General features: G+C 47.0%; 1 protein-coding gene across 1 annotated transcript; it reads left to right on the top strand.

Annotated features, from left to right (window-relative positions):
• The first annotated feature begins 1,743 nt into the window (after positions 1-1,743).
• On the top strand, positions 1,744-9,361 carry prl (prolactin). The gene is given in 5 exon segments (NM_001292646.1): positions 1,744-1,862; positions 2,089-2,249; positions 6,591-6,698; positions 8,178-8,357; positions 9,185-9,361. Coding segments are annotated over 5 exon segments (636 nt in total). The 5' UTR covers positions 1,744-1,852.
• The last annotated feature ends 8,025 nt before the right edge of the window (positions 9,362-17,386 follow it).

Here is a 17,386-nt window from a genome sequence, read left to right as displayed (position 1 = left end):
GTCAGGGATCCACACCCGAGCTGGTGGTTGGGATCAGGAGGGGTGGAGTTTAGGAGGGTAGGGTTAGGAGGGTGACCGAAGGTATGGTCAAAGAGGAGGGTCTTGAAACAGGTCTTGAGCAACAACAACAAAATTATATTTGTATAGCACCTTCCACGTCAGGAAGATGTCCCAAAGCGTTGGACAGACAGAGTTATGGACCTGAGCTGAGGGTCGGGGTGGGGGAGGGCAGAGGGCAGGGAGATCAAAAGCACGGTCAAAGAGGAGGGTCTAGAGATGGGTCTTGAAGGTGGCGAGGGAGGGAGCGAGATGGAGGGACTGCGGGATGGAGTTCCAGAGGATGGGTGCAGAGTGGCAGAAGGCCCGACCACCAATAATGGGCGAGCAAGGTGGGGGACGTGAAGCAGGCCGGAGCCCACTGAGTGGAGGGAGTGAACAGGGGGGTAGGGGGTTAGGAAGTCGGAGAGGTAGTGGGGAGCAAGACCATGCAGGGCTTTGAAGGTGAGAACCAGGATCTTGAACTGTGTCCTCTGTGTGATGGGAAGCCAGTGGAATTGGGCAAGAATGGGGGTGATAGGGTCGCGGAGCCTAGTGCTGCAGAGTTCTGGATGATCTGCAGTCTGTGGAGGGAGGAGTTGGGGAGGCCGACAAGCAGGGAGTTTGCATAATTGAGCCTCAATGTAATGAAGGCATGTACAAGGATTTCGGTGGCCTGCAGTGTGAGACAGTGTCAGAGCCAGGCGACGTTGCGGAGGTGGGCGAAGGCAGAGTGGGACATGGTGCAGATGTGGGGTAGAAAGGATAGTTGAGGGTCGAACAAGACCCCAAGGTTCCGACTGGCTTAGCAAGGTGGAGTGTTGAAGGAGGCGAGGGAGGGGGCGAGGCGGAAAGACTGTGGGATGGAGTTCCAGAGGGTGGGGACAGAGAAGCTGAAGGCCCACCTGCCAATGGTGGGGCTGGCAAGCGAGGGCATAAAGCAGGCCGGAGCCTGGTGAGAGAAGGGTAATTGATGAAACGTAGCAGGCAATTGACACAGCAATGTCCCACAAACAGCCATGGAGTGAGTGATCAATTTTATTTTAGGTATTCTGTGGCCCAGGTCACTGGGAGAGAGAAACACCCTTCTATTTTCGAATAGGGATCTTTAACATCCATGTCCATCTGAACAAGCAAAAGGGACCTCGGTTTAATGTCTCATCTGAAGGACGGCATGTCTGACAATACAACACACCCTCAGTGCTGCACTTGAGTGTCAGCTTAGATGATGTCATTCCAAGTCCCAACGTGGGGCTTAAACCCACAATCTTCTGACACAGAGGAGGGAGTGCGACCACTATACCAGCCTGACACATGGTATTAGTTGAGGCGGGTGTATTTTTTTAAAAAGAAAAAGAAGCTAAACCATCCACGTTGCAGATCAGGAACCCATCCTGTTAGACGTCCTGGCAATGTGAGATCAATGAGCCACTGAACCGAGCAGTGGCCCCGCACGCAGAGCTCGCCACCCCGGGCTCCACCGCGCGTCAATCACCCCTTTTGAGCAGCTAAGATCATAAGTTCTTCCATTAATCTGCCCTGGGGCTGAAACGTTGCAATGAGGTCACCTAGAAGTCACTCGAGCTACCAGAAGGTTGAGAGTTGGGTTTTTATATGAGCGAGGCTTAGGGCTGAATTGGCATCAATGCACAAGCTATTTGTGACGCAAATGAGCAGCAAACACCATGAATGTGGGCATTTGAGCGACTCTGCACCAGATCTCCTCACAACCACTTCAGTAATTGGTGCAGCTCCTCAACCAGGCAGTGACAGGCTCCACCAGGGCAAGCTCCGTGTGACAGGCACCACCACAGCCATGTCAAAGTGTAAGTCTATCTCTGCTGCTTCAGTGCTCCAGCACCGTACGTTAAGGGAGAGAGCAAAGCTCAACGAGGCTTGTAGACAGCCAGCTCTGTGTGTGCGCTCTCGGTTCTCTCCAGTCTTCTCTTGATCTGCTTGAGTTGATTTGTTTAAAAAAAAAGTAGAAACAATGTTTTGTGTGTTCTCTCCCTCTTTGTGTCTCCTCGCACATCCCATTGTCAACCCCCTCAGGTTGCACGCTGATTCTTTTCCTGATCTCCCTCGGTGGCCGCTTGGACACTATGAACTCGCTTCAGACCTCCTCACTGGTCACTGTGCCAGACCTGTTTGATCGTGTAATCCAGCACTCCAGACGAATGCACGCCCTCTCCTCGGAGCTCTTCACCGAGTTTGTGAGTACAGTTTGTGGGTCCAGTGTGTGAGTACAGTTTGTGGGTACAGTGTGTAAGTACAGTTTGTGGGTACAGTGTGTGAGTAGTTTGTGGGTACAGTTTGTGAGTACAGATTGCAGGTACAGTGTGTGAGTACAATTCGTGGGTACAGTGCGTGGGTACAGTGTGTGAGTACAGTTTGTGAGTACAGATTGTGGGTACAGTGTGTGAGTACAGTGTGTGAGTACAGTTTGTGAGTACAGTGTATGAGTACAGTGTGTGGGTACAGTGTGTGAGTACAGTGTGTGAGTACAGTTTGTGGGTACAGTTTGTGAGTACAATTTGTGGGTACAGTGTGTGAGTAAGGTGTGTGAGTACAGTTTGTGGGTACAGTTTGTGAGTACAGTGTGTGAGTACAGTTTGTGGTTACAGTGTGTGAGTACAGTTTGTGAGTACAGTTTGTGGTTACAGTGTGTGAGTACAGTTTGTGGGTACAGTGTGTGAGTACAGTTTGTGGGTACAGTGTGTGAGTACAGGAACCCTTTTAGAACACCCAGTACCTCTGTCAAAGCGCAACATAGATACCTGCTTCTGTTTTTGCAAAACATAGTGGCAGGGTTCACTATGGGATCTTCAGCCTTTCTGCCCCAACCCTCTGGAACTTCATCCCTGGGACCCACCGCCTTGTCCCCTCCCTTGCCCCTTGCCTCATTCAAGGCCTGTCTCAAGACCTTGCTTTTTGACTGTGCCTTTGGTCATCTTGCCTCCTTGCCTTCGACCTCTCTGATGCCAACCCACAGATCGAGTTCAAACCCTCATTGTCTAGCACCTCGGGACAGCCTCCCGACCTGAACGACTCTATGTAAAAGCAATTTGTTGTTGTGGTTGTTGTGGCCAGCGAGTTTTTTCCACTTTCTAACCTTCACAGAGAAGGGTGTTTGGCATGGCTCTTTTTTGACTCAACCACTCAAGATGGTCAAAGGGTGAATGGCTTCAACCTGGCATCTGTTCTTTTTTGTAAAGTTTTTTAAAACAACTTGCATTTATAAAGCGCCCCTCAAGCAAGATAGGGTCCCAGTGGCAGAGCACGATGAGGTGACCGTAGGTATGGTCGAAAAGTAATATCTTCAGGCGCAACCTGAAGATGGGGAAGGAGGGGACAAGGAGGAGGGACAGAGGAAGAGTGTTCTAGAGTTTTGGGGCTGAAAGCGAGGCGACTGATGGTGAAATGGAGGGCACGAGGGACCTGCAGAAGGCCGGAGTAAGTTGAGCAGAGGCAGCGGGTGGAGAGTTGGGGAGGTTTGGGAGTAAATCGGAGAGGTAGGGAGGTCCCAGGGCATGAAGGGATTTGAAGATGAATGTGAGGATCCTGAAATCGATCTGTTCAGTGATAGGGAGTCAGTGGAGCCTGACTAAAACAGGTGTAATGGAAGTACTTTTTAATTAAAAATATTTACAGTAAACTCCTGATAACTTGTCACTACCATTTAAGTCATCAGTATCCCGGCCACATTTATTAATGTATTTATACATATGCCTAACTCACCACTCCAGATAACTCGTCATTGAGTCCTTTCCCCTCGGAGTGACGAGTTATCAGGAGCTTGCTGTAGCACTGTCAAACCTCGAGAGTGACTTGTTTATAGGTTGGCGTCAGTGTTGATGGTGTTTATTGTGACTAACAGGAACCCCAGAAGTGACGTGCAGCCTGGGAAGCTTAGAGATGCCAGTGGGTTGTACAGCATGTGGATGATTATTCAGCACTTGCCTGTGGTCGAGTCCAGTACCTGGGCTGGTGGTGGGGGGGTGCGGTTTTAGCTGCAAGTGACCGTTTTCAGCAAATCTGTCTTGTGTACACTCTGTGCCCAGATAATTTTGTACAGACCACCTGACTTAATTTGTTCAGCTGGGAATGTAACACGCATGGAAACCCATCACATGCTTAAGAGTATCCAAACCAGACTCAGAGTTCCAGCTTTGTATGTTTTTTTGTCTGCTGTAGAATGCACTCTCTGTTCCTGGAGAGACAGCAACTTGCATTTATATTGGGCCCTTCATCTAGAATAATGTCTCAGAGCACTTTGCAGTGATGGGTTCGGACACAGGACGCACTCTGCTCATCTAATCCCAGAGATTTTTGTCCAGTTTTGGCTTGCAGGGTTAATGGAAGCAGAGTGGGGAGAGTCCCTGCTCCCAGTGACTGGTCTGCTCCTGCAAGTCCTGCCGATGAGCCAGGATGGCTGGTCTGTCATCAGCAGTGCCCTGGAGGACTGTGGATGACAGAACAGGCAACTTGACTCAATAGTAAATTAATCAGAGTGAAGGCATGGGGACCCAGAGTTCGTATTGGGATAACTGCAGTTTAACCAGCTGAAACTGTGTAGTTTGCCATCAGACCCAGCGTGTGTCAGTCTGGCTTAGTTGACAGCACTCTTTCATCTGAGTCAAAAAGTTGTGAGTTCTAGCCCCACGTCAGGACTTGGGTTCACATAGTCAAAGATGACACCCCAGTGCAGTGCTGGGGGTGTTGCACTGTCGGAGTTGACGTCCCTCGGATGAGACATTAAACTGAGGTCCTGTCTGCCTGTTCAGGTGGACGTTATTCGAAAAGTGAAGGGAGTTTCTCCCAGTGCCCTGGCCAATAATTCCCCAGATAAAATTGGTCACTCACTTCATGGCTGTTTGTGAGACATGGCTATATACAAATTGGCTGCTGTGTTCACCCACAAAAAGGTCACTGCACTTTATAGTAAATCCTGTGAAGCGGATTGCAACATCCTCCTGATCTGATAAGTGTTGTATCATATGTAAGGATTATTATTATAACTTGGCAGCAGGTCTTGCACTCATAATACAAATGAATGATCAATTTATCTGGGGGATTGTTGGCCTGGACAACGGGAGAACTCCGCTCTCTTTTAGAAATTTCCACTGAATCTTTAACTGAACTGGCAGACGGGAGCTCGTTTTAACATCTCATCAGAAGGGAAACACCTCTGACAATGCAGCTCTGCCCCCAGCTTGATACAGGAGCATCAGACTGGACAGTAAACGCAAAGCTTCCGACTTGAAGCTTGAGCCCAGACTGTTGGATACCCTTTAAGAAAATAAGGACCAATTAACTAGGAGGCAGAAAAGCAGGGAGAAATGACTGGAGGGTTTTGGCGGATTGTTTGATTTGTAGCTTGTAAACTGAGAATAAAAGGGTTTTCTACACATTGAGTATTGAGAACATAACACACATGTCCTTTGACCCAGATGACCGTCTGACCCAGAAATGATAGCGTGAGTGATTGAGCTGAACAACATTATTAAATTGTGTTGTCATCTCAGGTCAGCCTGATTTAGCCCACAGCCACCACTCAAACACACTGAACCTCCAGACAGAGGTCACTGCACTGTGTTCTCACAAGCAGCTCGTTGCTGTTAGATGATGCTGTGCCTGGAAAGTGGCTCTGAGGCCAATTACACTACTCATTGACAATCCAACTGAAATGAGGGCAAATAAGGACAAGGTAGCAATCAAACAGGACTCTGACCTTTCCTGATGTGAAAGACGCTATACCAAATGCAAAGATTATTATTATGCAGCATGGAAATACCTCTGTGCTTGGAATGCACTCACTTTTTGTTGGGATGCATCCTGCTCACCTAATCCCAGAGATTAGGCACAGGTTGGCGAGACCCAAGCCTTGTGGGACCCCTCAATGTGCCTTCTATTTGCTCAACACAGGCCATCCAACCCAACAGGACCTTGGCAAATAGGCTCCCCCCACCCCCCCCACTCACTGGAGTCACTGAGAGAATAATAACCACAAAATTGGGCTTTATCTTCAGTTCTGTGCTGATTGCTGGATGGAGTTCTACCTTACGAATCCAAGTCAGAAGCTTGTTGGTTCAAGCCCCACATCAGGACTTTGAGCTCCCAGTGTAACCTGAGACTCCAGTGTAGTGCTCTGCATTGCCGAATGTTCCTCCCTGCAGATGAAACATTGAACCGAGGTCCTGTCTGCCTGTTCAAGTGGACTTTTAAGATCCCATGAAAATGAGAAGGGAGTTTCTCATGGTGTCCTGGCTAACAATCATCCAAATAAAATTGGTCATTCACTTCATGGCTGTTTATGGGGCATTGCTGTGCACAAACTGGCTGCTGCGTTTGCCTGCAAAATACACAGCTACGACATTTGACACTGAGTACTTGTGAAGCACTTGGGGATGTTTTGATGCGTAGGCAATGTATCGAGGATCCAGTGTGAGGATTCAGACGTTGTTCAACGATTCACAGAAAGTTTCAGCACAGATAGAGCCATTTGATATGCATGAATCCCCATGTTAATTGTTTCTTTCTTCCCTTCTCTGCAGGAAAAGTACCTGCTGCCCAGCATCAACCACCTGGACAGATCTCCGCACCGGTGCCACACTGCCAGGATCCTGACTCCGAATGGGAAAGAGAATGCTCAAAGAACCCCTGTAAGCGAACTCTTGGTTAACGGACGATGAATTCAGAGCTCTTTGTTCAGTAGTTGTTTACCGTGGCTACAGTTTACTTTTACACAAAACATTGACAAGGCGGGGAAGGTGGGGGGGTTGAGGGATGGGGCGGGGCAAGGTCTATTTTGTTTCTTCATAAGTAATCTGGATGTGAATTGTACCTCTGGTTGTTACACATTATGCCCAGGATGTCCTCCCTTCCAGAGTTCCAGAATGGGAAATGCTATTCCAGGAGTCATCGAGCCAGCCTTTCTCTGTCTTCTTTGGTAGACATGAAATTAGTGTCTCAGTGGAAAAAGGAACAATTTGGGAGAAATCCCATCCGGGTTTAAGTTGCCTCCTTCAAGGCCTGGGTCAAGACCTTCCTCTTCAACCGCACCTTCGGTCGCTCTCCTACCCTACTCTCCCTACCCTTCTGATCCCAACCCCCAGCATATCCTTGACTGTCCAACACTTTTGAACGTCCTCCCGATGTGAAAGGCGTTAATCTTATTTTACCCTCAAGTGATATTTTGCCCACAAAATGTAGTCAATTCACTTTACAGTATAGACTGTGAAGAGCTTTGAGACGTCTCGAAGATGTGATAAGGCGCTATATCAAATGCAAGGATTATTATTATTATTTCAGACTATCTAGAATTGGGAAAATTGTTGAATTCAGTGGTACTTTGAAGCCGGTTCCTAAAAGAAACATACAGAAAACCGGCTTCAAAACTTCAGGGTGTGTTTAAGAACTAAATGCTGGACGCTCAGAAATGTTGCATGAATTGAGTAAATCTAGACCCAGATGGGATTTTACTTTCCCCCCAACTCCCTCCTAACAGTGTTGGTAGGTGATACAGAGTTGAACTGTTGATGGAATGGCTGTGAGCAAAGGAAACGGGCACACCATCAAACCAACTCAGAAGAAGACCATGTATGTATCAGCCTGGCACAAGGTGGCGCTCTCGCCTCTGAGTCAGAAAGTTGTGGGTTCAAGCCCCATGTCGGGAATTGGAATCATATGGTCTTAGATGACATTCCATTGCGGTATTGGGGGTGTTCAGCGTTGTGAGAAATGCCGTCCTTCAGATGAGATATTAAACTGAGGTCCTGGCTGCCAGTTGACAAAGAGAAGGGAATTTCTAATCTCCTGGTGTCCTGGCCAACAATCTCCGAAATAACATTGGTCACTCTCTCCATGGCTGTTTGTGGGACATTGCTTTGTGCAACTGGCTGCTGCATTTCACCCACAAAATACAGTCAATCCACTTCACAGTATATTCTGTGATGCGCTATGAGACGTCTCGCCAACATGATAAAGCGCTATATTAAATGCAAGGATTATTATTATTGTTATTCGGGACATCGTATTTGTGGCGACTTCTCTTTTAGTGAGGGATCGTTTCAGTCCCATTTATCTGCCCTTTCCCGTGTATCCATATTCCACGAGAGCAACGTGCAACCGTCCTTTTACAGAGGGAGGAGTTGACGGAGGTGATCTTGAGGCTGCTGTTTGCCTGGCGAGAGCCTCTGATGCACTTTCACCAGAACCTGCACCATTCTAAGGACTACTCCAGTGCCAGCCACAGGAAGGCCAAGCAAATGAGCGAGATGGTGCATGAGCTGAACCATGGGGTGGAAATACTGACCGAGAAGGTAAGACTTCTTTACCGCTGTACCTCAAAAATGTCCGTGCCCCCCTCACCCCCCCCCACCTCACTACCCACAATTGAACTCACCCGGTCTCATCCACCCTGACTGTCCTTCTCTCACACTCTACGGTAGTAATTTCTCAGAAAATTAAATCAAGGGCTGCAGAAAATCAACTTGAAAGAAAAGGGAGTTTTTCCAGATGTCTGGACGACAACCCACCCTTCCCCTCCCGGCCCTGTTTGTGGGACATTACTGTGCGCAAATTGGCTGCTGCGTTTGCCTGAAAATACACAGTTAGTGCGCTTTATAGTAACTCCTTTGAAACGCTTTGAGACATCCTCCCGATATGTTAAGGTGCTGTGTCAAATGCAAAACCATGGAAATGCAGGGACTTTACTTCGCTCAACGATGGAGGCTCTACAGCTGGTACTCAGTGAACCAAAACTCTGGAGAGGAAGATTCCCCATCCCCCTGCACACACCCTGGCTTTCCCGTTTCAAATCACTATCCTATGACCCTTCCTCCCCACCCCCCCACCACCCCCACCCCTGGATTGGTGCGAGGTAGAGGGACTCTGGATGAAGTTCCAGAGGGTGGGAGCAGAAAAGCTGAAGGCACGACTGGCGATGGTGGGGTGGGCAAGGCAGGGGACGAGAAGCAGGCCAGTGCCCACTGAACAGGGGGTGACAGACCCACTGGGTGGGGGCAGGGAGGGGGTACGGTGGAGCAGGGGAACGTTGCTCGCTGCTTGTTGTATGAAGCTCTGTGCTGGGTGCTGCTGGCCGGGGGCTCTCAGTGTGGTCTTAATGTATATTTTGAATTGATGACAGATCCAGTTGCTGGGGGAGGTGAGTAATTCCCTGAGAGGCTTGTGGGTTAGAGACCATCAAGGCAGCAGGGCCATGAGTGACTACCAGCTGTTGCACTGCTTCAGGAGAGATTCCAACAAGGTCCAGAATTACCTGAAAATCCTCAAGTGTCGAGTCCTGCCAGAGCCCAGCTGCTGAGATATCTCTCTCTCTCTCTCTCTCCAGGACTCTCTCCCTGTCTGTTTTTCTCTCCCTCCTCTTTTCTATCTTTCTCACTCCATGTTCTTTTCTCCCTCTCTCCGCGCTCTCTCTTCTCTTTCTCCCCTGTCTCTTTCCCTTTCTACTCTCTTCCCTCTCTAATAATCTCTTTTCTCTCTCACTCTCACCCCTCTATTCTCTCCTTCCCTCTCTCTCCCTTGTTTCACTCTCTTCTCTCTCTCTCTCTCACTCCCTTTCTCTTTCAACTCTCTCCTCCCTCTCTCTGATGATGTCCACATGTCTCATCTGTGTTTTTTGTGCTGCCCATATTCTGACTGCAGGTTTGACCAAACCCAGGAATGGTTGGGGCTGCACACATGCTCAGACTATGTGATCTCTTGAACCATTCTTATTTGAACCATGGAATCCTGTAGCGTAGCGGTTAGTTCACTTATTCCATTCCTGGGCAGGGCGAAATCTCAGGCAAGTTTCCTTACTCCACATGCCTCTGTTTACCTAGCAGTGAGTAGGAACCCGATTACTAGTTGATTGGTGGATCGCTTTCAAGGGGTAATAATCCCTCAAAAAACAGGTTGGTCACTCAATCCTTGGCTCTTTGTAGGACACTGCTGTGCGCAATTGCTGCCGCGTTTTGCCCACAAAATGCACAGTCAATTCACTTTACAATATATTCTGTGAAGTGTTTTGAGACGTCTCAACGACATGATAAGGCACTATATCAAATACAAGGATTATTATTATTATCTCCCACTGCATGGAGCTCTCGGGTCAATCTCAGCCACATGAGCAGAGGGTCAGTAGAGGGAGGGACTGAGGCGACACCAGAAATACCTGTCATGTTCCCTGGATGTTTGACTCCCAATTGCTGCAACCCCCACTCAATATTGTCCCTTCTATCACGTCTCCACAACCTCCTGCCAACCACACTGTGGCAGGTCCCATCTCCTCACAGGCTCCAACTTTTGCAAGTTGAGAACTTTTCCTTTGGAGGGGCTGAACTGGCTCCAAGTTGACATGCTTAGCAATGGAATGTGGGAGTCGAGCCAGCTATATGGGGTGGTCTCAGCGGTCCACAGTACTTCAGGGCACTGGTGATGACAGCTTGGCTCATCAGCAGGACTTGGAAGGCCAGACCAGTAACTGGGGGCAAGAAATCCTCCCACACAGGGGTGGAGATGGATGATGGAGTGGGAGAGGGTACCAAGCAGACCCCAATGACATTATTTTTATGAAGAAAATGGTGCTTTTAGTGACCTCGGAAGGGCTAAATGGAGCCATCAGGATTGGAACATGGAACGACTAAGTTACTCAGTGGTGGTATCATTAAATGAAGAGGGAGAGCTGGGGGGGTGATTGATTGAGAAAAGTGGGAGGGGTTGGGGGAGAGAGTGGGGGGAGGGACCCTCTGAGGCTGGGGTGGGGGATTGGGGGCTGTAGTGCCCACTCTCTCACGAGGTCTGGGTTCAGGACATTTTGGAGAGGGGGTGAGTGTGAAATTTTGTTTGCGTCCAGACTTATTTATTCTTCTTAAGGAGGACCTGCAGAAACATAATGGCTTTGAATCTGAGACTGAATTAAAGAATTGTCCAAAAGTTTCACCCTCTGAAAATGCTAACACAAGGAGAGGTGTGTATATGAGGTGGGGGTGGGGGATACGTGAAGCGCTTTGAGATGTCTCGAAGACGTGATAAGGCGCTATATCAAATGCAAGGATTATTATTATTGGTGGAGTAAAATATCCTCCATTTTAAAATCTATTACAAACATCTTTAGATTTAACATCTATTACAAACTTGCACTTCAGGTTTGTTGAAATGTAAAAAAAATCATTAAACATGTCGTGGAATATAATCTACAAATGTACAGAATATAAAGTAATAAACAGAATCTTATCAATAACTCTGGATTGTCTCATGGTAAGGAAGATCAAGTATTTTTGTAGTGTCAAAAATGTCTTAAACTGCTCTGCGGTAATTACTATCTGGTGTAGTGACTGTTTTTATAGGCAAACCGTTGCACCCAGGTCTAGATTTTCCCTATGTTCTGTTTTTGAGGGTGCAGAATTTGGGAAATTTGGAGGTGGTAAACTGCTAACATGGCATCTTATTCCCTTCTCCCTGGAATTATCCACCGGGTCGAGAAATTACTGGGTGGGATATTGTGCAACTGGGGGAAAGGATCTCTTATGGGGACCAAGTCAACCCTAGCTGTGATATCAGATCTGAACACAAGGAGGCGTCAGTCACTGCACACTCACAAATCGGTGCCTTTTCAACCTGTTATTTTTCTCAACAAGATTTAAAAATCATAAAATTCCCTGTTCACAACGAAAGGTTAACTCTGCAATTAAAATTCACTGATATAAAAACAGCGGGTAATTAAACCAGGGAGGGCAAGGCTGTGGCTTGTGGACCTGCCCTGGATTAACAGGCAGCTCTGCAGTCTGGCAGTCAGTCCATACACTGTGTGTCTAGCTGTCCTATCTTTCTGTTAGTCTATCTGTCTTTCTGTCTGTCAGTCAGTTTATCTGTCTTCTGTCAGACTTTCCATCTGTACAATCCACATTTTTATAATCTTCTGTGTGAAGAAATGTTTTCTGATCTCACTTCGAACAATTTAGGTCTAAGATGACAACCAGTGTTTTGGACCTGCCTCCCAGAGAAAATCATCATCCACTATCTAACCTGTCCTCCAGCAGCATCTCCTTGGGTTGGGGGAGGGGAGGAAAGTGGAACTGGAGCTGGCGACAGAATGTTATGATCAAGTCAACCCCCTGTGATGGTCCTGAGTTAGGTGGGTCTGCAGTACCCAGGGCACTGCTGGTCCCAGACAAGCCTGGCTCATCGGTAAAATTTGGATGGACACATCATTGGGGGCAGGGATTCTTCCCACTCAGCTTCTATTAACCCCGCATGCCAAAACCCTAAAGGGTAGAGTGGTCCTAGCTGGACAAGCAGGATAAGCTTGCCAGACAGTGCTCTTAATGGTAAGCTATGCAATTTAGGTGATTAAACTCCAGTGGTACTATTAACATACACTCTGTGGTTCCCAAGCCTTGGCTTTTGCTAATCTTTGACTAATACTATCCATAATTAGGTAAGTAGGATGTGTCCCTCCAGGGAGAGAGGGCACATTCCATTCCAGACACAGAGGAATTTCCGTATGTAGGTGGTATACATATATGGAGCTCTCAGTCTCAATATTCATAAGCATGGTGATGGGTTTTTGCACTTGTCAGACACTCGCCAAAAGACAAATATAGCTTGGCAACTACGATCATTGCATGTCAATCAGATTACCTCGCTCCGAGGAATAGAGCTCAAATGAAAGAAAGGGTGGACTTTTACTCAGCATTGTGCATTTCTCACAGTGTTGTCAACATAGCTGTCGGCCTGGCTCAGTGGGTAGCACTCTTGTCTATGAGTAAGAAAGTTGTGGGTTCACGACCCATGGCGGGACTTTGAACTCACAGTTTAGACTGACACTCCAGTGCATTGCTGGGGAAGTTCTACATTGTCAAAGGTGCGTGCTTTGAATGAGATGTTAAACCGAGGTCCCGGCTGAAGTTCAGGTGTACGTTAATGATTCCATGGCACTATTCAAAAAGAGAAGGGAGTTTCTCCCCGTGTCCTGGCCAACAATCCTCCAAATAAAATTGGTCACTCACTCCATAGCTATTTGTGGGACATTGTTGTGCACAAAAGGGCTGCTGCGTTTCACCCACAAAATGCACAATCAATCCACTTTACATATATCCTGTGAAGTGTTTTGAGACGTCTCGATGTGATAAGGCATGGATTATTATTTACTATTATTATTGTTGAGTCCAGGACACAGAAATGGCTCGATGCAGCAATGGGAGTATGGGTGGTGTGGGTGCTCTGGAAGAATGAGGTCAAAAGGGATGAAAGGGGTGATTCTTCACCCTAATCAATTTTTTCATCTGCTGTGATCTCTCGGAATGTAATAATAATAATCCTTTTGCATTTAATATAGCGCCTTATCAATTCTTCGAGATGTCTCAAAGCGCTTCACAGAATGTACTGTAAAGTGAATTGACTATATTTTGTGGGGAAAATGTGGCAGCCAATTGTGCACAGCAGAGTCCCACAAACATCGTAGATTGAGTGTCCAATTTTTTTTAGCTCTTGTTTTGGGATCTCTTGTTATCTTTGTGATCACTTGCGATCCAGGGAGCTCCATTGATCTCTTATGATCTTGTGATCTCTTGTGTCAACTGAATGACCCTGAATGCTGAATGACTTGGATAATGTGGAGGTGAATGAGCAGTGAGGCCCATAGACCATGTGTACACCTCAGAAAAAAGATGCCCTCTTCAGGGCAAACAAGGTAATGGAGAGGGCGGAGGGAGAATTGTAAATTACGATTCACTGTTCAAACATTTTAAAAGAAGGTATTTTTCCTTCAATACAAGTTAGAATGTCTGGTTCACTGTCCCCAGCCCACAATACAGAGCCTGTGCTCCCTGTACCAGCCACCCACTCAACTCCACCCAATTGGGTTTGGCCAGGACAATAAGGACTTAGTGTGGGATTTCCGGAACGTTCTGAAAACATACTCCGGACACTTAAAGTCTGTGTTATTTTTAAACACTAAAGTCTATTTTTTATTTGTGCACCACTCACATCTGTGTCTAATAACCGGAGCTAGTGGTGTGAAAGGTCCCAGCCCCATCCTCTCCCCACCCCCACACTATGGGTGGTTAATGAGCTGGGCCAATAGAAAAGTGTGGAAATATTTGCCCCAAATTGCAGAGAGATTTGCCAATTTTGGGGAAATTTGTGGGGCCATTTTTAGCAAATTTTACAGAAAATGGTGGGAAATGATTGGTACTATTAATGTACATTTTACTGCCAACCTACATTTTTTCATTTTATTGATCAAAACTAAACATTAGGAAATAACACATATTAGATTTTTGAAAAAAAATTAATTGTTTCTTTAACAAAAACTAGGTGGCCTTTTTTTTGGGGGGTGGGGGTTCAGGAGCTCTCAGGGCCTACCAATACACACAGATCAAGAGAGAGAGACACACAGAGACATAGAGACACACACACACACACAGTCAGAGACACACAAACACAGACAGACAGAGAGACACACACTCAGAGACACAGAGAGACACACATTCAGAAACACAGAGACACACACTCACAGACACAGAGAGACGACATTTGCACAGAGCCACTCACAAACACATAGAGAAACACACACATTCACACCCACAAACACACAGAGGCAAGGAATACACAGATATACTCACACAGACACTCACAAACAGAGAGACACACACACACACACAGACACTCACAAACAGAGAGAGACACACACAGACGCTCACAAATGCACATAGAGATAAACACACAGAAAACCATACACACTCACACACAGACAATCATACACAAACGCTCACACTCAGACGATCATACACACTCACACTCTCTCACACAGACAATCACAACTCCGGGTCTCCCAGTGAAGCCCATTTGCTGTTTGTGCCGCACCATGTATGCGGTTTCTCAGCCACCCCACCCACAGTGACGTCAGTTAAACTACATTTACAGCGCCTTGGGACGTCCTCCTGACGTGAAAGGCGCTCAATAAATGGAATCTTGTTGTTGTTGTTTGTAGCAGAGGAGGATGTTTGTAGCGGATTCCGCGGGAAAAGTGCAGCATCTATTGGCCCGGGTAATGAAGTAACAGCATTAACTGCATGTTAGCCCCTCCTCACCCCAATCCCCCACACACAGACTTCCTTCCGTCCTTCTACTCCTGTGGCTTTCACACTAACCCGCATTCTGGGTAGATGTGAGTCTGACTTCCAATTCCAGTCCCATGCTCAGGTAATGTTCTATATCAAACACACCTGGCTGGGTTGGTAGCATGCTCTGCTCCGGGTCAGAAGGTTGCGGGTTCAAGCCTCTACCTCACAACTTGGAACTCACATTGTCTAAGCTGACACTCCAGCGCAGTGCTGGGGGAACACTACACTGTCCTTTGGTTTAGACGTTAAACCAAGGTCCCGGCTGCCAGTTCAGGTGAATGTTAAAGGTCCAATGGCTGCTGTTCAAATAGAGAAGACACAAGATTGATCTTAACCCTCCAGAACACCCTCCTTATATAAGAACATAAAAAATGCTAGACGAAAAAATACCAAGGTCCATCTAGTTCACCTTCCTGGCGGTCACATGCACATATTGCCCAAAACTACCTATGTACTGTATCCCATAATGTTATTTCCTAAAAGAAAGCGATCTAATTTGTGTTTGAAAGGATCAACACTTCCTGCTTCAACTGTCTCCCTAGGGAGTTGTTCCCCATCTCCCCATCACTGCATCAAGATGATTATAAGTCCAGTGTCCTGGCCTCTACCACCAATTGTTGATTACCCTCTGTATAAAGAGAAACTTCCTGGTATCTGTCCTGAAATTGCTCTTTACAAGTCTAAACCTAGGTATCATGACAATAAAACAATAAATCTCATTTTCATGTCATGATACATCCTAAAGAAATGATCTGGGTGTAATTCTTCAATCCTATTTAACATTTTGTACATTTCTAGCGAGGGCATCTTCGCTCAAGACTGAAGAGCCTTAGCTTGTCTAATTGATGCACATAATTTGGGCCAATAGAAAGGCACATAATTTTTTCCCGTAATCCGCTACAAACAAACCCACCTCTACAAATAACCCCCTCTGCTACATACCTCAGTAAAATCACACTAATCTTGGGGCCCCAGGCCTCTGTGCGCTGCTGCCGGCTGTCTACTTGACGCTACTGTGGGTGGAGCAGCTCTGGATACGCTGTGCGAGCAGGAATTGGGCTTCGCTTCACCCTGAGGCCCTGTTGTTGAGATTATCTGTGTGTCTCTCTCCTCTGTATATGTGTGTGTATCTCTGTGTCTGTGAGTATGTATGTCTTTCTGTATCTTTGAGTGTATATGTTTGATCGTGTCTCCCTCTGTGTCTGTGAGTGTGTGTGTGTCTTTCTTTCTGTGAGGGTGTATCTCTTTCTCTGTATCTGTGTGTGTCTCTGTGTCTCTCTCTGCATCTGTGTGCTGTGGTAGGCCCCGAGAGGTAGGAGGTGGGGACCTCTTGGAGCCCCTCAGTCAGGACTTATCCCCCATCCCCCCTCCCACCGAGTGGATCACTCAGATTTGTTAAAGAAAACATTACTCATTATTTTTGCAACGCTCTAATATAATAACCTTGCGTTTTGATATGTGTTATTTCTTCATGTTTAGTTTTTATCAACAAAATGATAAAATATAGGTTGACAGTAAAATGGACCTAAATAGCACCAATAAACCCCTGCAATTTCTACAAAAAATTGGCAAATTTCCAAGCAATGTTTGGCAAATATTTACGCAGTTTTCTATTGGCCCTACTCATGGTTCATTCCTCTAACACTGGGCATCATTGTGGTTGTTTTCCTCTGTACCACCACGAGGACCTGGCCAGCCCTTTTATGTCGCGGAGACCAGAACTGTACGCAGTATTCATTGGTCTCAAGACCTTTCTCTTTGAACGAGCCTTCAGCTCCCCTCTCGACTCTCTACCCCCCTCCTCGCTCCCTCCCTTCCCTCACCCTGACCATTTCCCTCCTCGCTCCCTCCCTTCCCTCCCCTCACCCTGACCATTTCCCCCCCAATGCTCGGGTCCCGACCCAACTGTCCAGCGCCTTGGGACGTCCTCCCGACGTGAAAGGCGCTCTATAAATGAAATCATGTTGTTGTTGTTGTTGTTGTTGTATTCAAGCTGTGTTCTGACCAGAGCCCGAGAGCGATGTCTGGGGATCTAAACTCAACCGATTTAACGATATGTTCCGTTTGCCTTGTTTATTTGCTGTCTCACATTGTTTGGGCACAGAGGGCGAGGAGTCAACTCAAACCTCTGATATCTCTGAGCTTTCCCCAGTGGTGAGAGTTCAATCCCATCCACTCCAGTCCTTGTGTTTCCTATTCTGAGGTACTGTATGTGGTGT

The sequence above is a fragment of the Callorhinchus milii genome, unplaced genomic scaffold (assembly GCF_018977255.1).
Source record: "Callorhinchus milii isolate IMCB2004 unplaced genomic scaffold, IMCB_Cmil_1.0 Scaffold6, whole genome shotgun sequence".
Classification (NCBI taxonomy): Eukaryota; Metazoa; Chordata; class Chondrichthyes; order Chimaeriformes; family Callorhinchidae; genus Callorhinchus; species Callorhinchus milii.
This window is presented reverse-complemented; position numbering and strand designations above follow the sequence as displayed.